We start from the raw sequence: 21630 nt of genomic DNA on the forward strand, positions 1-21630 counted from the left end.
ACAACAGGATGAGGTTTCTGTTGAAAAGACTACTTTTGCATGTATAGGACAAGAGATAAGAGGTATCACTTTGTCCACAAGGGGGTGCCAGAATCAATACAAAACAAAAGTTCCCCACAGCAGCTTTAAAAGGATGAAAATAAAACAAATAGGGGAAATTTTGACATTGAAAGACATTCTTTATTTAAATATAAATGGCCAGGTATATAGTTATTTATTATAAGAATTAAGTAAAAGTGCAAACAATGTTAAAAAATAACTAATGGGAAGACAGCGGATTTTTTTAATGAGTGTTTTCTTGCAAACAAGAAGATATTCCCACTTTTTATTCATTTCGTCCTTTATTCTCAGTATTTAAGACTTCATAACGGTACATTAAATTAAAACAATATTTTAAATAATAATAATAAAAATACCTTTATTTATATAGCACCCTTTAAGAACCATGGTTTACAAAGTGCTTGGCAAGCAACAGGGCACATAATAATAAACAAACACACAGGCATTATTACAGGCAACACAAGAACCAACGATATGAACTGAGACCAGAGGGACCAAGAAAGAAATAAAGCACTGAAAGAGGGGTAAAAACAATAAGGTGAAATAAAAGCAATACAGAGATGAAATCATCAATATAGATAAAAAGTGATAAAATAAACTAAAATAGAATAAATTAAGACAATAAAAAAAAGTGAAAACAAAAAAAGAGATAAAAGCAGCAAATGAATAAATAAATAAAGATGAATAAAAGCATAAAGGCAGTAAATGAGATATTAAGAGAGTAAAACAATTAAAGGAAAATAAAATAGGATGAAAAGTAAAATGAGAATAAAGGTAGTAAGAAGATGAAACAACAATGACAAGTTTACGGAGTGAAATTGTGAGTTTTTAGGCAAGGCAAGGCAGCTTTATTTGTATAGCTCATTTCATACAGGAGGGCAACTCAATGTGCTTTACATTAAAACATTAAAAGCATTGGAGACATTCAGACAGGCATAAAAGAACATAATTAAAATGACAAATAGAATTAAACAGAAAAGAAAAGGAAAATTTGAAATATATAAAAAATTACATTCAAATTTTAATTCAAAGTGAGTTAAAATGAGCTAAGATAGGAAGGCAGAGGTAAATAAAAAAGTCTTAATCTTTGATTTAAAAGAGGTGAGAGTTGGAGCAGACCTGCAGCTTTCAGGGAGTGTGTTCCAGATATGTGGTGCATAATGACTAAACGCTGCTTCACCATGTTTCCTTCTGACTCTAGGGACTGAAAGCAGACCATTACCTGATGACCTCAGAGGTCGAGGTGGTTCATAAAGTAGCAGCAGATCAGCCTAAACCAGGCATGTCCAAAGTACCAATAGCGGCCCAAGGTCCATTTATGTATGGCCCCAAGCTTCCATCTTAAAAAAGTTAGTTATAGCATAGAAATTAATCACCTTCTGAATCTGTACATTTGCAGTTTCTTTCAAGCGCACAAACAAAACTAAAGTCAATCCAGAAACATCTCAAAAAGCTTCATATGGACTACTTGTATAAAAGCCAAAGCACAGGGAATTCTGCAAGACGGCAATAAAAAAAGAAACACAAGAACTCTTAAAGCTGACAGGTTTTCAAATTCATGATGTGAAAATGTTCTTGATGAACACTAAAAGTTCAGAAGAAATAAAAGAGGATCAAAAAATAATGATTTAGTTCTTAAAATGTTGTCTGCTGGTCAGAAAAGTCTTAAAAACAACATGAAAAAGAAGTGTGATGAAATCCACATCGTGGTCTTGCCATAGAACAATAATGAGACGATATTTTTCCCACATTGCCCGACCCTAATGAAAAACATTTCCCCCCAGAAGAAGGTAAGGTTTGCTAATGTGTACATGGCTTGTGGAGAACTGAGGACTACCTAGTTACTGTTTTATTGAGAACATTTTTTAAATAATTGTTATTAAATAGAGATTTCATATATAACTTTTAGGATTCCTAAGTCACAGTAGGAGCCACTGGCCCTGAGGTATTCTGACAACATCATATGTGGCCCTCTTTGAAAAAAGTTTGGACACCCCTGGCCTAAACCATTCAGGTCTTTATAAACCATCAGCAGGATTTTAAAGTCTATTCTCTGACAGACAGGAAGCCAGTGTAGAGATCCAAGAACTGGAGTGATGTGGTCTACTTTTTTTGGATCGACTTTTAAAATAATTTGTGTAAGAAATGATTGTTTAAATGTGATCTGTATCTGTATGTGTGCCTCCCATAGGCAGAGAGGTGCCTCCCTGTAGTTACCCCCCTCGGCCGCTGGGTGTCGCTGCGGGGACTCTCGTGTTCTCTCGTGTTCTCTCGGCATTCTCCGGCGCATCCCAGACTTCATGAAACCCAAACAGCCGAGCAGCAGCCTGCAGACCTCTTCTGGATCAGCTCTCCTGGTTTCTGGACTTCTCTCTCTCTATTGAAGGATTATCTTTCACCTCAGCTGTCCCTCTTCTCTCTGGACCGGGTGCGGTGTCGGTCGGCTCGCGCTCTCTCCCCCCGCAGCCACTCGTTTAAATTCGGCTCTAGTCGTTTTGCCGGAAGAATGGACGAAGCGGACTCGGCCACGAAGGCGCTCGGGCTGGTTGAACCGCCCCTCGGCATGCAGCCGGTGGAGGACTCGGATACCGAATCGGAGGCCGAAGTTACCACGATGGCCGTGATGGCCGAACCGGGAAACATCGACATGGGAGCCGAGTCCCTGCCGAACCCGGACGAGGCCGAGGCGGCTTTCGCAGGCAAGGCGGGCTTTAGGTCTCAGGAGGATCGGGCCTCTGCTCGGAGGGGGGGCGCAAAAACACAAACACTGGGGATCATAGTGATAGCATATATAAATATAAGCTTTAAGTCCATGAGACAGAGAGGACGCATGTATCTGATTAAATTAACCTCATATAAGAGTAAACAGACCTCTTAGTGTTTAAAGTGGCTTCTGCTTATATGAGATAAAACACCTCTATCACCAAACCCTATTCAAATGTTCTACAATTTAAAGATCTGTTCCCAGTGTTTATAATTTAATGCACATGTTTTAGTTGAAATAATCCAGATGTTTAAAGGAGAAGCTTCTCTTAAATTCAGCATTGTTAAATATCATGAATCAGATATCAATCCTTATAATTTAACCTGTAAGAGCTCTGCTATCTACAAGTTAGCCAACCTGCAGGGGCGTTCCCATTCCTTTGAGACTGGGTGGCCTAGCCCAGGCACAGACTCCTGTATGGGGGGCATGATATATGTCAGGGTTGCCAACTTTGAGTGTCTGGCCTGGGGACATCTCACATAAGAATAAACAGACTTCTTAGTATTAAACTCAACTCAACTTTCTTTATAAAGCACTTTAAAACGACCACAGCCGGAACAGAGTGCTGTACATAAATAGACAAACAGCGCAGGCATAAAAACAATTAAACACAGGATAATGAAACAATATAGACAATAAATAAAAACAAACAATAAAACACTAAAACAGGAGCAGAGTCTCCTGCAGGGTTGAAAGCCAAGGAATAAAAACTGTTGCCTCTGTTTTTATGTGGTTTGGAGCTAAAATACCTCTATCACCAAACCCCATTCAAATATTCTGCGATTTTAAGAGCTGTTGCCAGTATTTATAATTTAACGTACATGTTATAGTTGAAATAATCCAGATATATAAGTGAGAAGCTTCTGTTTAATTTGGCATTGTTTAATATCATGAAGCAGCTATCAATCCTTATAATTTAACCTGTAAGAGCTCTGCTATCTACAAGTTAGCCCACCTGCAGGGGCGTTCCCATTCCTTTGAGAATGGGTGGCCTAGCCCAGGCACAGACTCCTGTATGGGGGGCATGATATATGTCAGGGTTGCCAACTTTGAGTGTCTGGCCTGGGGACATCTCACATAAGATTAAACAGACCTCTTAGTATTAAACTGTTGCCTCTGTTTTGATGTGGTTTGGAAGTAAAATACTTTTGTCACCAAACCCCATTCAAATATTCTGTGATTTTAAGCTCTGTAGACAGTATTTATAATTTAATGTACATGTTTTGGCTGAAATAATCCAGATATATAAGTGAGAAGCTTCTGTTTAATTTGGCATTGTTAAATATCACGAAGCAGCTGTCAGTCCTTAGAGTTTAAACTGTAAGCACTCTGCATGCCAACAAATCCCGCTCCTGGGCGCCGCCATTGTGCAGCCAGAGCCTGTGAACCCACCGTAATAAGCTCCGCCCTACAGTGTAGTGTCACAAGACGCTGTGTGCCCTTTGAAGTTTCGTTCTACGGCGGCTGTGAATCAAAGGAAACAGGAAGTAAAACCCTGTTTTTTAAACTCTAATAACTAACGAATAAGAAACTTTTCAGGAAAAAGAGGCCTTGGACACAAAACAGTCAAATACTAACTACATATCACCACAGCATACGGATGGGAGAAACATTCGTACCACGTGTATCTATTTTTTAAAGTTTGACTGCTCCCCCATTCAAATGAATGGAGGAGACGGATTTTTTGACCTATACTGCAGCCAGCCACCAGGGGGCAGTCACACTGCTGAAAGCTTCACCACCGGCCGAGGGAGCTATTCCCTTGATTAGTACTCACACATAATTCAGTCACTAATCCTAACCACTCTCAATAAAGTATCAAATATTAGGTGTAACTTTTAAAATGAATGCAACAGAATCAAATATCACTGGAAAGGTTATGTCTATCCCTGGAAAATAATAATAATATAATAATAGCTTTTAATTGTTAAAACATGGTGTATTTGATTCATTGATTATTATTATTATTATTATTATTATTAATAATGGATAAGCTATTGTTTCCTATATTGTGTAGCCTACAGTACTGTCATCATATCATCTTGTATTAGTTTGCTGTGATTCTCTAAAGGTAACTGTACAGTGATGTGTGTGTTAGTAAAGTATATGTTATTCTCTTGTTGATCAGAGGTGACATCTGTGACGGTGGGAGATGTTCATTCAGCGGATGACAACGCCTATACCACAACTGTTGCGACATCAGGAAGCCTCCCTGAGCACATGCTGGTGACTAACACACTCTCATTGGCTAATAGATGCTGGTTCTGTATTTCTAAGGAAATGCATTTAACCAGTGCGTGTGTGTGTGTGTGTGTGTGTGTGTGTGTGTGTGTGTGTGTGTGTGTGTGTGTGTGTGTGTGTGTCTCACAGAGTGGGAGGACCACCCTCCAGCTGAGTGAAGGTCTCGGTACCCAGAAAGCGACTCTGATCGTGGTCCACACCGACGGCAGCATCGTGGAAGCTGCTGGCCTCAAGTCTGCTGCTGCCATCGCGTCAGGTGCATGCTAGCTTTTGTGTGTCCTCTGTGTTTGTGTACATGTGTATATAATATATTAGCAAACCTGAACTTGAAGGACAGTGAGGTGCAATCCTGCTTTGTCTCCCTCAGGCTCACAGACTCCGCCCACCCCGCTGACTCCACCCCAGGACAAAGACTCCTGCTCCAAATACAACTGGGACCCCTCGGTCTACAACAACGAGCTGCCGGTCCGCTGCAGGAACACTAGCGGAGTCCTCTTCAAGACCCGACTGGGCTCAGGTGATGAGCAGAGATGCAGAATAAAGCAGACGTATTTCCTGATCCATAAAGGGGATTTAATCAAATCTAGAACCTAACCATACAGCCTGGTCCTGGTCAGTATAGTTTCTATGAGTGTTTAGCTGGACCTCCTTCTGAACCAGAGTAAACCTGGCTTCAGAGGTCCTCTCCTATGGCTCAAAAGACTGGACTCATAACTGCAGAGAGAACCAGATTTAAACTGCCTTCCCGTGTGATCAGCAATGCACAGTTCTCCATGAAGATGTGTAGCTCTCTCTTTAGTTCCTCCTGTTCTAGTCATCCCTCCAGCTACCTCTACAGTAGTTGAGTTCAGCTCACCGTACAGTAGTGTTGGTAGTCGTGAGGATTAAATCCACTGCCTGTGATCACCTGAACTGACTCCTCCGTGGTGTGTTCAGGGGGAAAAGGTCGCTGCATCAGACACAACCAGCAGTGGTACACTCCCACTGAGTTCGAAGGTGTGGCAGGAAGAGCGAGCAGCAAAGACTGGAAGAGGAGCATCAGATACGCAGGGAGACCTCTGCTCTGCCTCATCCAGGTACAACGATACATGTATTTTCATCAAGAGGTTATTATTCTTATTCAGGCAGGATTTTATAATTGTATTATTTTAGGATTTTATGTCTTTATATATTTTTATAATATTTTATATATTTATATTTATTTATATTTTATACATTTGTATTTTTATGTCTTTATATTTTATCTTTATATTTTATGCTAGTATTTTTAATCTTTATATTTTGATATTTTATATATTATATTGTTATATTTTATGATTATTTTTTATATTTTATGCCTATATTCTTATCTTTTTAAAATGTTTATATTATTATATTTTCATGTTTCATAAGTCAATATTTTATGTCATATTTTCATATTTTGTGTTTATATTTTTATAATTTATATTTTTATATTTTATGACATGTTATAATTTATATATTTTTTAAGATATATATTATTATATATTTATATTTTATATGTTTATATTTTTATATTGTATTTTTATAATTTATATATTATGTTTATAACTTTTATGTTTATTATTATTATTATTATTATTATTTTATGTTATTATAATTATTATTATTACTGCAGGACTGACGCCTTAACAGTGTGCACAGAAACTGACTGATTCTGATAAGAAGGCTGGAGGTAACTTTATTAGCAGATTAACTCTGTGTGTATGTGTCTGTGTGAATGTGTGTGAATGTGTGTGTATGTGTGTATGTGTGTGTGTGTGTGTGTGTAGGAGCGTATTCTCAACCCCCACGCTGCTTCCTGTACCTGTGCAGCCTGCTGCGATGACCTGACAGCGGTGAGTCCTGAACAGATTATATCTCCAGAGGAGTGAAGGAGGAGGAAGAAGAGCTCAAACATTCAGACATGACCTGCTCTGCTTTCAAACTGAACAGTTTTCACTCCTTTTTTTTTTCCAGACACAGAGTGAATCAAGACCTCCAAGTTCATGGGTACTCCAGTCTCAAACACTTCTTCTTCTTCTTCTGTTTCTTTCTGTTTGTTTGATGATGCTGTCTTTACTTTACACACTGTGTAGAACACGAGGAGAATATTTCAGGCGCTGCGGGAGATTATCTTTGTAATATGCTGTTTAAATTAAGCTCAGCTTAGGATATCTTCCACACCTTACAGTACCTGGAGGTTGGACTGATTTTAGGGATGTGAAGCATTTGAGGAAAGTCCAAAAAATGACATTATAATAGATAGAATTAAAAGAAAGGCTTTAACGCTCTGCTCCTAAAATACAAAAACTTGTCAAAAGAAGAAGGAAAATTCAAATCTAAGTTTAAAGTATTAAGAAAGTGTTCAAGTGTGTTCATACAGACTTGTTTGGATGTTTGTGTCTTGTGTTAAGAAAGAGAAATCTCATATATAAACAGACATAAACATAAAGTTAGAAAAGTTCTCCCAAAAAAGGGCCACACAATCATGACAAGTACAATCTGGAACATTTAATTGCAGAGTTCAAAGTATCCAAAGCTAATCTGTCCCAACAAGCGAAGATTTATTTCCCAGATGTTAAAGTACTTTGTATGAGAGACATTATTTCAGTTTTATGGCTTCACTTAAAAAAGCCTGGAGATGCATTTGTGGATAAACAGAGCACCAGTGGAAATCTCTGCAGGGCTTAACTGTGTAATCTTCTTCTTTCACAGCACAGGACGGAGCCACATGTTATGTAATCGTCTTTTGTTGCTGGGAAAGAATAAAAAAAACATGTTTTCAGAAGAAGAAATGAGTCTTAGTTAACTCAACGATCACTCTCTGTATTTCTCTTGACTTCTTTCATGAATACAAGAGATAATAATGTTTCTTCTGCTTCTTTCTCTGCAGTGTTTGAAGGATGGAGACACTCTGGTGACAGAAAGCATCAGTATGGTAAATATCAATCAATCAATCTTTATTTATAAAGCGCCAAATTACAACAAATGTTATCTGAAGACTCTTTCCAAACAGAGCAGGTCTAGACCCGACATCAAGACCGGATCAGATCCAGTCCCATCTTGCAGACAGGACTCAGTCTGATCTCATATTAATCCACCATGAGCAGAGCACTTTGCAGCATTTAGCAAGTTACAGTGGCAAGGACAAACTTCCTTTAACAGGCAGAAACCTCCAGCAGGACCAGACTCATGTTAGACACACATCTGCTGAGACCGTGTTGGAGAGAGGGATAGAGGGAGATGAGGAGAGAGAGAGATGATAGTGGGGAGACGGATAGTAGTAGTTGTAGCAGCTGGAGTCTGGCACGTCCACAGCAGCAGAGATCCAGAGGAACCTACGGGACAAGGGAGCTCAGGGACTCCAGAAAGGTCTATGGTTAGTGACTTTAATGGGACAGGAAGAGTTAAAGTGAGAGACAGGCAGAGAGAGGGAAAGACAGGATCCCAGTGTGTCAGTCTAAGCCTATAGCAGCATAAGTAAGAGCTGGTCCAAGCCTGATCCAGCACTAACTATAAGCTTCATCAAAAAGGAAAGTTTGAAGCCTACTCTTAAAAGTAGAGAGGGTGTCTGCCTCCCGGACTCTGACTGGTAGATGATTCCTCTCCTTAGAAAATAGATGACTTCTTTTCTTTGGCCTAATAATGAAGCTGTAACTGTCTTTAATCAAGTTTTTAATCAAAGTATTCACAACTGGGGTTTGTCTCACTTTATGTTCATCACAACACGTCTCTGTGTTTCCTGTCAGACTGGTCCAGTTCGCCTCTTCGTCCCGTATAAGAGGCGGAAGAAGGATAACGGGCCTCTAATCACCCCACCTAAGAAGGAGCTTCCAACCACCAAAAACATCACCCTGACGCCGGGGACCACATGTAAGTCAGGTGACCTCAGTCTGATGTGGACTTCAGCCTCTGTGTCACAAACAGAAGAGATTGTGTCATTCAAATCAGTTTATTTAATACATTCAGTGTCACAGTGTGTAGCTTTAAGAAGTTTTAAGCAAAGACGGTCTTGTTTTTATACATTTTGGGGTTAAATGACCAAAATGGTACCAATAAGTTCCTGCAGGTTCCTTCAGACTGCAGTAGTGAAACTAGTTGTAACAGCTGCAGTGAGAGGCTCTTCTTTTTGCCACCAACCATCTCAAATTATTATAAAACTGAACACATTTATAAAAAGATTTAATAATAATAACTTTATTTATATATCACCTTTAAGAACAAATGTTTACAACAAAATTCAACACAAAGAATAAACACAAATTAAACACATTAGAGTGGTGAGGCAATAGACCAATAAATTATTGTTATAGAGGTTTTTTAAAAAATACATAAATTATAAAAAAAAACAATAAACAAATAAAAATAGATAAATAAATAAAGGCAGTTTAATAAAAGTTTTTAAGAAGAACATAATATCACATTGGAGAAAATAGAAAATATACAATTATACATTAAAAAATAAATATTAAAAACAATTAAATTAAAACAATTAATTAGTTGAATAAAAAATGAAAATAAAAGGACAACATCTCATCAGAGAACATAGAAAATGGAAGAGGCTAAATTAAGATCATTAAAATAATGAATGAAAAAATAAATAATCAAATAAAATTTAAAAGAGGTAATTAGTCGGATAAAAAATAAAAATAAAGCTGTTAAAAGGATGAAGTCACATAAAAACAAGTCTCTAAAAATGGGTCTTAAGAAGAGCTTTATATATATATATATATATATATATATATATATATATATATATATATATATATATAATAAAGACAGATCCAGGCCTAAATCAAATCTGATTTAAATTTCATTTATGTTTTTTATTTCATTTTATTTATTAGTAATTTTTTTTATATGTTTCTTTATTTCTTCTCTGTTTATTCTTGTTGACTTTGTAGATTTTTCTCTTTGTACATTTTATTTAAAGTGTGTTTCTGCATTGGGTATCAGATCCTATACTCATAAAGGGGCTAAAAATGAGCTGTTTACTGACAGAAGATAGTCTTATATATATGTAAGAAAGCTCATCCAATGCTGACATGCTGCCACGTCTTTGTTTTGTCTTGTTTTGTTTCCTTGTTGTTTCTTTTGTGTGTGAAAACTACTAAATAAAAAGTATACAAAAAAAAAAAAAAAGAAGAGCTTTAAAAGATGTCACTGACTCTGCTAGTCTCATCTCCTAAGGGAGGTCGTTCCAAAGTCGAGGGGCTCTGATGGAGACAGTTTGACCCCCTTTGGACCCAAGCCTCGACTTTGGAACGACCAAAAGTGCCCCACCTGAGGATCTAAGGCCGTGAGGTGGCTTGAATGGTGTTAGCTTTTACACAAATGAAGTTTTTTTTCCATTGAGGTAAAACACTTTTATGGAAGAGGACTTTTAAAATGTTTATTATTTCTTAATCTTCACTTTTCCACCTGATTTTATGACCTGTCAGATTCATGTTGCTGCCTTTGTGAAGTTTCTTTCCATGAGTAACAGAAAACAGAAAGTAAGTTGCCCAACATGTCTGACAGTCTGTCCTCCGCCTGCAGTCACCGTGTCCCCGTCAGGACAGTTCACCACCTCCGGCACCTTGACCTTCGACCGAGCTCCTGCGAGCGACGCTGCTGCTGCTGCCGCCGCCGCTGCCGCCATCATCTCAGAGGGATCACCGCCGAGCGAGGTGTTCGCCAGCACAGCAGGTACCTAACTCATCGCCTTCTGTCAGTCATACCATCCATCAACTGAGATACATGATGATGTTTATTATGGGCTGTTTGTGAGGGTCAGACATGGAGGAGCTATGCTGCTGAGATCAAGGTCAGAGCTGCATCATATCAATCTTTACCCCACAATAAACACATCACAACAGTCTAAATCTCTGGCCCTAAACATAAACATGTTCAGATAAACAAACTGCTCCCTCACTGAGAAAGTGGAAGTTTATCCTTCGTGGTGCTTGCATAAAGCAGTTGCACTTTGACTCCACTTGATGGTGCTGAGTTTGTTCTTTGCAAGGTCAGTCGAGCTCTGGGGTCATGAGAAACAGGACTGTTAGGAGGTTATTTAAAATAAAGGGGGAGAAATAATCAGGATTTAATTACATTTTTACAGTAATTAACTTAAACATTCCCCTGATTCTGAAGAGAGCGATTTTAAAGTTGTATTGCAACTTGAGTCTGATTAGAAAGACATTAACTGGAGGTTATTTTGTGAAGTGTAATGCAACATTGACAGAACATCTTTGGTCCATGTTTGCTTTACAATCTCATTTTGAGATGAGCAGACTGACAGTTTTATTTGAGGGTATAATCTGTAGGTCAATGAAGATCACAGGTTCTGTTATCACTTCAGCCAAACGGATCTTGTATATCGTTGGTTTTTCATGAAAAGCATCACAAGTAGAGTAACTCGTCAGTAGGGCTGTCAAAAGTGCTCCAAAATGACGTTTGAATATTCGCTCTAAAAAAAACCCCAGAGGTTTGAACCGTTCTAATATCTATATATGTTAATAACAGGTGGACAAACTGATACAAGGAGACATAACTACTTGTATATGTATTTTTATTTAAGATATAACATGACTAAAACATACCTACACATTACAAAACAAGTAAATGACCTAATGGTCTAAACCGTAACACTTTTAAGACCATAGACCTCTCGCTCGCTCGCCCCCCCTCTCTCTGTGCACAATGCACTGAGTGAGTGCTGAACAAGACTTGTGAGAGCAATTAAAGGTCCCCACTCTTGTCCCTAATATAGGCAGGATTCATTCAGTGATTGAGTAGTCCACTTACATTCTTGGCGCTTGTATGAAAAAAAAGAGGAAAAGCTGTATTTTATCCCAGTGTCACTGATGGTCGGGCTCTTTAGTCCACTGTCAATGTAGGGTCCTTAGGCCTGACAGGTTATTTACCAAAAACACAAGACAGTCCACACGTGAAGAAGACAGTCCACATGTGAAGAGGCCAGTGCCGATCAGACAGTCCACATGTGAAGAGGCCAGTGCCGATCAGACAGTCCACCTGTGAAGAGGCCAGTGCCGATCAGACAGTCCACATGTGAAGAGGCCAGTGCCGATCAGACAGTCCACATGTGAAGAGGCCAGTGCCGATCAGACAGTCCACATGGGAAGAGGCCAGCGCCGATCAGACAGTCCACATGTGAAGAGGCCAGCGCCGATCAGACAGTCCACATGTGAAGAGGCCAGTGCCGATCAGACAGTCCACATGTGAAGAGGCCAGCGCCGATCAGACAGTCCACATGTGAAGAGGCCAGTGCCGATCAGACAGTCCACATGTGAAGAGGCCAGTGCCGATCAGACAGTCCACATGTGAAGAGGCCAGTGCCGATCAGACAGTCCACATGTGAAGAGGCCAGTGCCGATCAGACAGTCCACATGTGAAGAGGCCAGTGCCGAACAGACAGTCCACATGTGAAGAGGCCCGATCTCCTTTTATTCACTATATTCCCAGCGGAGGAAAAGATGCGTTCAGAGGTCACCCATCCGGGGTTGGAAAGATTTCTCTCTGCCGTCTGCTTCACTCTGTGCATGTGTGACTCCTGTGACCTGTCCCTGACCCGTCATGCAGTGCGCCCACTCGCAAAGCAGCCGCCGCCGATGTGTTTTTTTTCCTCAGTCGAATATTAATTTTCACAATCAAATCTCCGTGTTTTTTTAAATATTCGAATATATATTCAAATTTAGAATATTCGTTGACAGCCCTAAACTCGTCTGCATTACCCTGACTCTATCTGGTCCCTGTCTTCCACCTTATTGTAGTGTTTTTAAAAGTAAGCTCCTTTTAAACACGGGATCACAGAGTCTGGTGACGTCACCCATCTGATCTGACGTTGGCGGCAGCCATATTGGAAATGCTGAACTCAACCTAGCTTGTGTTGAGCTTGTGTGACGTAAAGAGGCGGGCTTTGAGCCTCCTCGCCAACAGCTACAGTGTTCCCTCCTGTCAATCAAGTCAGCCGTGTTTCTCATTATGGAAAACCCGTTATCTTAATATCTTTGAAACTACTGCGTTATGAAAAAATTTCCCTCGTACAGTGTGTGCTGATAGAGAAATGAGCTATTCAGACCTAAACAGTTTTTTGTACCAGGCTGTAAACATGTTTATTTCTGCTGTAAAGATCGTCTTCTTTGATTAGGTGTGTTCTAGAGAGTGACACAGGAGTGGATTTTCACTCCTGTCCCATCCCACAAATTTGACTCCCATCGCGAGGGATTCCCGAAAAAATGTCAGCCTCTAGTGTGTACGTGGTTTCTGGTGTTTCTGCAGCCAGCCTCTAGTGGACGCTCAAGGAACTGCAGTTTTTAAGAGCATTCTTTGTGTGTTTTCTTGCATGAAAAGTGAAAAAAGTGCAGACTAACGAGAGTGACGATGTTTCATCATTGAACACTAAACATGCACATCCTTCTGACCTCTTCCTACTCGAGCACACACACACACACACACACACACACACACACACACACACACACACACACACACACACACACACACACACACACACACACACACACAGGAGCCCAAGAGAAAATAAATGTTTGGAGCTTTTAAAATAACCTCAAGTTCCCTCAGATCTCAGGTCAGACGTCAGAGCTTCATAATGAAGAAGTCAGATTTAAAATCTCACTGCAGTGTGAGCTGATGCAGACGTTTCAGTGTGAAGGTCATTTATTGTATTTCTTTTGGTTCCAGTAAGCGTTGTCTGTGGCACTGCCTCCCCGCCTCTCTCTGTTTCTTTCTACCTCCACATCTCTTTTGAATTTTTTAACCAGCGGTCCATTTTTCCCAGCCTGTGAGTCACTGGGGAGGGAGGCGTGCTGTTAATGAATTCGTGCATCACAATGATCAAAACCAAATTGGTATGAAATTACTTTTTCCACCCCTGAAAAAAAATATGAAAACAAAGTAGGATCAGAGGAGGAGAGATCACAGCTGCATGAATGCATTTACAGCAGGGATGTCTCTGTTTGTGTGTTTCTCTGCAGAGACAGGACGGCGCCAGATCAAAATAAAACACAGAGCTGATAGAGTCATGATTAAAAAGCTTCTGTGGACGGTTATCCCCTCGATGAAGCAGCATCTCTGTCTTTATTTCCTCATCTCAGCCCGTTCTGTGTCCATTGTTTGTCCCACATGTTTAATCTTCCTGCAGAGCGCTCTCCAGCAATGCCCTGCACCCCTGAAAAACCTGCAGCCTATCCGTCATCCTATCACGCATTAGGGAAGCACCACAGCTGCCTCCTGATTGGCTGAGGCCCACCTGTAATGAGCTCTCAGGAGAGACAGGCGCTGTGTTTGTGACACACTCACTGTCCTGATTTCTCTGTCCGATCGTAACCTCTTCTTTAAGGCACCAATGAGAGATCCGCCGCCTCTTCTCACGTCTTCTCTTTGACTGACGGATCCAGAGTCAGGGACTAAAAACTGAATTATTAATCATGTTTATTTTTACCTCTGGGCTGAGTAATTCTAGTTTCAATCAGCTGACAGACAATCAACATGACACACAGATCATCTGTCATTCAGCGTGAGGGCTGAAGACGCTGATGCTTCAATCTAACTGCTGATCAACACACACACACACAGCTCAGTGATCCAGCTGTCAGCGCTGTCTCTTCGCCCTTCAGCCTGAGGTTAATTAAGCACTCTGGGCCTCTGTGTGTGTGTGTATGTGTGTCTGTGTATGTGTGTATAAGTGTGTAGGTGTGTGTGTGTTTGTTTTACAGTTTTAGGTGATGATGTGTTCCAGAAAAACACAACAAATCCAAACTCTACACATCATCCCTCTAAATATATGAATATGTGAGGAGGGGTGATGTATAGGGAGCAGGTTGCTACGTCACCTGTTATTACATGGCTACGTATGTAATGCATAATATTGCACTAAATATTGATTTGGAAATGATTTCAGTGATTTTAATAGATAATGTTGCAACTATTAGAAATAGTTTGTTACACTGGCAGTTAATGATAACTGTCTAGCCTACTTTAACACAGTTGAATTAAGCTGTCATGTTTGATGTTATGATAAGATCAATATGTGTAAGCATTCAGCGCTTTATAAACCAGCAGTAGTGTTTTAAAGTCTTTTCTCTGACACACAGGGACTCCATATAAAGACTTCTTTGGTCTCTGTGAGGACTCTGGCCTCGTTTTTGTTTTTATTTCAACAAACAAAAAATGTTTTTGACATCCCACTTTTCATTCATGACAGTATCCTTAGTTTGGATCTCTTTGGTTCCTTTTAAATGAGTTTTTATGCCATCAGAGCTTTCAGAAATCAGTCTGGATGTGCCAAAAACTAAATCACACCGAGGTCTGAACAAAGAAAATGAGAAAGATATTTTCGACGTTTCAACCTGAAGTTGGAAAACAGTTATTCCCCGGTGAAAAGAACGTCCTTGGTACCGACCAAAAATCTTACCAAGTCTTTCAAGATAATGTTCAAAGCTGTGTCCGTCACGAAGCAGTGTCTTTGTAGGATATGTAACCTGATTTTTTTCAGTATTTGAAAAGCAAGAGTTCAGTTAAAGTGATAATAAGATGAATACCAATGAGATAAACAGACCTCCGTTTACCTGCCAGAGCACACGCCGTGTCCCCCGAGGACGAATCAGAGCTTGAGATGGATGTCCGGTTATTTCTGGACTCGTGTGTTCTCAGTGGATCTCTGTGCAGACGTTATAGCTGCATGTATGTAGGTCAGGTGTGGATGTATGGAGGATGCACAGACACACTTAGTTCAGTTTGGGCCTCCTGCTCACTTCGATGCTGCATGCTTCACTTTTACTTTAAACATCTGAAGGACCCAAAAAAAAAAAGAACCTGAGGAAGTTTCACAGCAGGCGTCACTTCAGCTGTCAGCACAGGAGTGCTGCCGCTGCATGATATCCACATGTGAACCGGGTGTTTAAATATTTATTAGGCGGTTCTAACGGATGTATTTTTACTGAACCACCACACCCAACAGTGATGTGAAGGATCCAAAGTACACCTGAGCGTCACTGCAGCAAGGTGAAAAATTAAAAGATCAGAGGTCAGCAAAATATGCAGATTAGTCCATGATCAGATACAAGCATAATAACACCACTGATGGGCAGTTCTTGGGTTTTTTAATCCCAACCCTATTTCCATAAAAGTTGGGACACTTTGCAAGATGTTCATAAAAACAGAATCATTTAAATCTGATGTTTAATGAAGATTGAACGTCTATTTTAGATTTAGTCTTAGTCTTTAGATTAAATGCCTGTTAGTTTTAGTCACATTTTAGTCTTTTCAGCCCTTTATAGTCTTAGTCTAGTTTTAGTCGGCTGAAACTCAAAACATGTTAGTCTTTGATTTTTGCAGAAACATCTTCACTCTTTAAATAATTCATGTAGTCGATCAGATACCGGTATCAGGGTTATACTAAGTGTTAAAATCATCAACAGCCTGTGTAATATCTGAAGTTAAATAATTCAGCCTGGCCCTACAAAATAATCTAAAGAAAACATTCTTGATGTGACCACTTGTGATTCTCTTGACTCACAGCAAAAATGCCATGAAAGGACTGTATTGCACATTTACGACGGTCCTTGAATGCACCTGCAGTGACAGGCGCTCTGGACAGTCAGTCAGTTCACGGCACTCTGAAATGCATCTGCATCTTTGATGACGAGGAGTTGATCCAAACTTACTAAATGTGTCTGATGTTTCACCAAACTGGATTAAATCAAGCTGTTGTTGATCAGGGACACGATAGTCAGACCCAGAGCTCTGTACACTTTGCAATTTCTACTGGTGTTTAGAATAAAGCTGATTTTTGAAACTTCAATACCTCCTCGAGTGTTCGTTTGATGAAGAAAATAGGAGGAGGTATTGAAGTTTCAAAAATCAGCTTTATTCTAAACACCAGTAGAAATTGCAAAGTGTACAGAGCTCTGGGTCTGACTATCGTGTCCCTGATCAACAACAGTGCTGTTCAGTTCGCGAAGTCTGAACTGACTACTTTTTCCCTGACCCAGTATTTATTAACACATAGGATGAATTTGAATTGTGCATAATTTGAGGGCGTTGCCTCCCCCTCATTGGCCCGAGGCGCGTCCACGTCCTCCTCGTTCTGACTCCCATCATACTCCTCCAGGCCTGAGAAGTTGTCCTGAAACGTGACAGTTAGCGCACACACATTCCTGTCTACCCTCAAGGATAACGTTCTCTCATCATTCACCAATGCACATCAGCTACGTGTGGTCTGCCACCTGCCCCCCTTAATTTCTGGGATACTGAACCTATGTCTGCTGATGCATGGAATTCTCCCAAGGCCCTGGTTCCTGTTTTTGGCTACATTACGTCTTACTTTTAATATGTCGTTGTGACTACGACCTTCAGGTCCTTCTTGTTGTTATGGTTTTCCGCTATCCAGACATGCAGTCATGGCGTTCTTTGGTTCTCAGTACTTTTCCACTCTCTCAGATGTTCAGGGTGACCGAGGCCTCAATACTGTACAGGTCTCAGTTCTCCGTGGTGCCAAGCTGCATGGTTTCAGTACACGCTATATTTGTATCTAAACACTCGTGATGATTAGTATATTTGGCTATATGAGTAAAATTAATATGATATAATATGATTAAGTAAATGAATGTGATTGAGTAAATAGTGACAATTGTGAGTATATAAGAGTGAGGTGTGGAGTCCCATATCCACACTGTAGACGAGGAGCTTTTTACGGTGAGAGCGGCAACCACATCAAACCCTCGGCTAAATGTTTGTTGTCTTTAAATAGTGTGTATCACTGCGCACTGAGGTTTGTCACAGGTTGCAAACGCCTCACTCACCACTGTGAGCTTTATGTCAGAGCCGACTGGCCATCCCTGAGTGTGCGCAGGCAAACACATTGGCTTCATCTAATTTACAAATGTCTACTTGGCTTGATCCCAATGTATTTATGTGTTTATCTTTAGAGATCAGGAAGTCACTATGCCTTGCGCTCCTGCGACACTTTGCGGATGTGTGTTCCCCGTGTTCGGACAGAGTTTGGTAAGACAGCGTTCAGTTTTGCTGCTCCTACTGCTTGGAATAAACTCCAGAAGGACTTGAATCTGTCGGATCTCATCTCTCTGGACACCTTTAAGTCTATCTTAAATGAAAGACAGACCCAAGAACAGTGCCTGTGTTTTTAAATGCTGTTTTATACTCACAAACTGCACTTTACTTGAAAATAAGTTGCACTTTTTAAAAATATTATTGTTTGCTTCTACATACTGTCTGCATATATGTTCCATGTTGTTGAGTTGTGCCATTTATTCTGACGTGTGCTGCTGACCTCTTGGCCAGGTCGCCCTTGAAAATGAGGTCTTGATCTCAATGGGACTTATCTGGTTAAATAAAGGTTAAATAAATAAAAATATTCAACAGACGTCCCCCCCGGTTGTGTCTTTGTCACTAACACACACCGGGGGTAAAAATCCTCAATGAAGATGAGACAGATGCATGGAGGTGAGGAGAGCTGGTTCATAAAGCACACCTGCTGCAGGTAGAGACCAAGCTAACACTGAGCCCCTCAGATAAGAACTCAGTCATGAATGAGTCGTTGACGAACATTTATCGTCATAATTTCGTTAACGAAATTAACACTGCTCAGGTGTCTTGGTAATTATGCGCATTTAGCTTTCATACTGTGAGCTGAGAACAAGCCGGGTTGTCCCTCTTCTCTTTAGAGACGAGGACACAGCGTCCATGATTTCCAAAAAGAATGTCAGATTTTGATTCATCAGACCACAGGACAGTTTTCCACTTCCCCTCGGTTCATCTTAAACGGGCTCAGGTCCAGAGAAGTCTTAATATTGAATATATGCCGATACCGAGTCCCGATCCGATTCTTTGTGTTTGTCGAGACAATAGTTGGAATTTTACTGTACCATTACACCCCAAGGGTGTAGGCTTCTTTTGTGATATGAGGAGGTATCATACAGGTAACTTCACATTAACTGCTCCTCATCCAGGTGTATGTATGCAACAGGAATTAAAATTAAATGGGTGAAATGTGCAGGTGATCGCATTTCGAGGCCTGTAAAACCTTGATCGTGGAGAACAGGATGAAGCTAGGGAAATTATCAAAGACAATATGGAGAATAACGACTCTTTCAATCTTTGTATAGCTTCATTAAAGCTGGGGTTGGTAGTCAGATTTAGATCCACTTTTTGTTATACTGGTTAAAATGATCTTTATGTCCTGATGGTAATCAATACATAATGTGTTCTTAAAAAAGAGCGAAGAAAAGCTGCTATCTACAGCCGGAGTAAACCTGGGAAAACACCAACCAATCAGCCTTTTTTGGGTGCCAAAATTTTAACCCATTCAAATCCCGTCCTGTCATTCTCCCCGCCTCCTGCGCGTACATTTCCCCGGCGTGCACTCTGAGTCTCCGTCTCCTGCCTCTGCTTCCCCTGACTCTACTGACTGCCCCTCTCGCTCCACCTTGGGCCTGTCCCCTCTGACCCGATGTGGTGCTGTGCTCAGGACTGTAGTCCGGATCAGAGTCTAAAAAGCTCTCACCACGGGGGCTCTGACAAGCAGAAGAATGAATGATAAGTCCTACAGAAAATGTAGATGTACTGTAGCGTCCGTCCGGACGCTGTAGGGATGACGAGCCGATTGGTGAACACGTTGATCTTTAATAACCGGTCACTGTCGGCCGTGATCACGCCAACCAACAAAGCAACAATCAATGTTTGAATGAATGAAGAACTTCTCCTCTTGTCTCTCCTCTCTCCCGCTCACACACTCTACACCTCTCCTGATGCCTTCACTGACCGTCAACACTGTAGGAATTAAGAGCATCTACACTGAACATGTTTAACAAACAGTAGAGTTGTTACAGTATTATATGTGTGTTATAACTTTTCTCCTGATATCATGTCACCAGTACAACTGGATAATGCTAGAATGACAGTTGTGAGTGCTAACAGCAGCCATGTTTGTTTGTGTTTTTAACTTTCACTATGAGAATGTTTTGGTGAGGACCGGTTTTGAATCAGTCACCATCATATGGTCGCAAGTCAGCGGCGCTCGTGCATGTGAGTGGGGGGGGGCGTCGTTTTGGAGGAGCTCTGAGGGAGGAGGGGAGGGGTTAGACGGAGTCATGAGGAAATGCTACATTAAATTCATGCTAGTTTTCCGAGACTGCCAACCCCAGCTTTAAAGTGCATTCGACGTGCATTCCTTCAAATGACCAGCAGGGGGTTAAATTTGACGTGCAAATGGAGTCCAAATAAGAAAAAGTCGACTGCTCTGATTTATTACCACAGTCGACTTTTTACCGATTCATTGATGGTCTCTGTTCTTCGTTTGGATTCTTCCTCAACACATCAGGATGTTTGTTTAGTAAATCCTCCTATCCTCTCTCTTCTTCTCCTCCTCAGTGTTGACCGCGTTGCCGGCGCTGGCTGTGGCGCCTCAGCCCATTCAGGCCAAGATGACGGTGACGGCTTCATCAGCGGCGTCTCCGTCAGGGGGGTTGGTGAGCGGGCTGGAGGTGGGGCCCGTCATGGGGGCGGGGCCGACAGCAATCAGCGAGGGGCAGAAAAACACCTGGCTGTACCTGGAGGAGCTGTCCAACACGCTGCTGAGCAACGTACAGCAGCTGAAGGCGCTGATCGAGCAGGCCAAGAACTCGGGGGATATGACGGGGGTCAAAGGTCAGGGAGGCAGGAAGGAGGTGAGAACACGTGGACTCAGATTCAAACATTAACCTCAGATTTGAATGTAAGAATGACACCTCTCTGACACGGTCACAGTGGGGTTCAAACGTGTGTTCACAGGTCGGTCTCAGTCAGACGTTTCAGAACCAGATCACGTTCCAGCAGCCGGACGACTCAGAGTCCAAAAGAGGAGCTGACATCACAGAGATCATCATCAATGTAAGACACACACACACACACACACACACACACACACACACACACACTTTTAAAACAATGTTAGATCGATGTATGTCGTCCGGAAGGCCAACTTGCCGAGCACAGATCAATGTAGTCGGATCGTAGGAATATAAATGGATACATCGATGTCGTAGATGAATCGTTACACCCCTAGTGGAGAAACTTCTGCTTCCTGCTTCCTGCTCTCTGCTCTCTGCTCTCTGCTCTGTCCTCCTGTGTGTTCATGTGTGCTCACCTGTGTCTGATCTGCAGCAGATGTGTGTGAACTGCGGCCGGGTGGCGATGAACGAGTGCACCGGCTGTCACAAGGTCAACTACTGCTCCGCCTTCTGTCAGAGGAAGGTAAGACTCATGGATTCATTTCATCTGTCTATCAGTGTGCAGGCAGAGAGTCAGAGGACTGTGAACCTCTCATAAAAAAAAGACGTGAGAGAAACAGGATCAGTTTTATTTTTTTAGCTTTCATCAGATGTAGCCGTTAAGAGCTAGGTCAATGGAAACGGCACACTTCCACCTCCTCCCACTGCAAAGAAGTGAAGCCAAGATACTCCACCTGTGATCTCGGCAACAGGACAGACGTCACACCCCTTCCTCTAACCAACACACATCTAACTTAGTAATATAACAGCTGCATT

The 21630-nt window shown here is 41.1% G+C and overlaps 1 protein-coding gene across 4 annotated transcripts in view; it reads left to right on the plus strand.

Moving 5' to 3' along the window:
• Positions 1 to 2325: 2325 nt before the first annotated feature.
• deaf1 (DEAF1 transcription factor) overlaps positions 2326 to 21630 on the plus strand; it is a 20036-nt gene continuing 731 nt past the window's right edge. The window contains exons 1-13 of one of the 4 annotated variants that reach the window (XM_034685710.1): positions 2326 to 2759; positions 4953 to 5050; positions 5195 to 5321; positions 5433 to 5582; positions 6002 to 6141; positions 6856 to 6921; positions 7043 to 7075; positions 7959 to 8003; positions 8815 to 8938; positions 10604 to 10753; positions 20477 to 20772; positions 20852 to 20974; positions 21251 to 21337. In XM_034685710.1, the coding sequence (XP_034541601.1) occupies positions 2567 to 2759; positions 4953 to 5050; positions 5195 to 5321; positions 5433 to 5582; positions 6002 to 6141; positions 6856 to 6921; positions 7043 to 7075; positions 7959 to 8003; positions 8815 to 8938; positions 10604 to 10753; positions 20477 to 20772; positions 20852 to 20974; positions 21251 to 21337 (1632 nt within the window). In that variant the 5' untranslated portion in view covers positions 2326 to 2566. Of the gene's footprint in view, positions 2760 to 4952; positions 5051 to 5194; positions 5322 to 5432; positions 5583 to 6001; positions 6142 to 6855; positions 6922 to 7042; positions 7076 to 7958; positions 8004 to 8814; positions 8939 to 10603; positions 10754 to 20476; positions 20773 to 20851; positions 20975 to 21247; positions 21338 to 21630 lie in introns of all 4 variants that reach the window. The other 3 variants (XM_034685709.1, XM_034685711.1, XM_034685713.1) reach the window with 3 other exon arrangements.

This window comes from Notolabrus celidotus, chromosome 6 (genome assembly GCF_009762535.1).
Source record: "Notolabrus celidotus isolate fNotCel1 chromosome 6, fNotCel1.pri, whole genome shotgun sequence".
In the NCBI taxonomy this organism is placed as follows: Eukaryota; Metazoa; Chordata; class Actinopteri; order Labriformes; family Labridae; genus Notolabrus; species Notolabrus celidotus.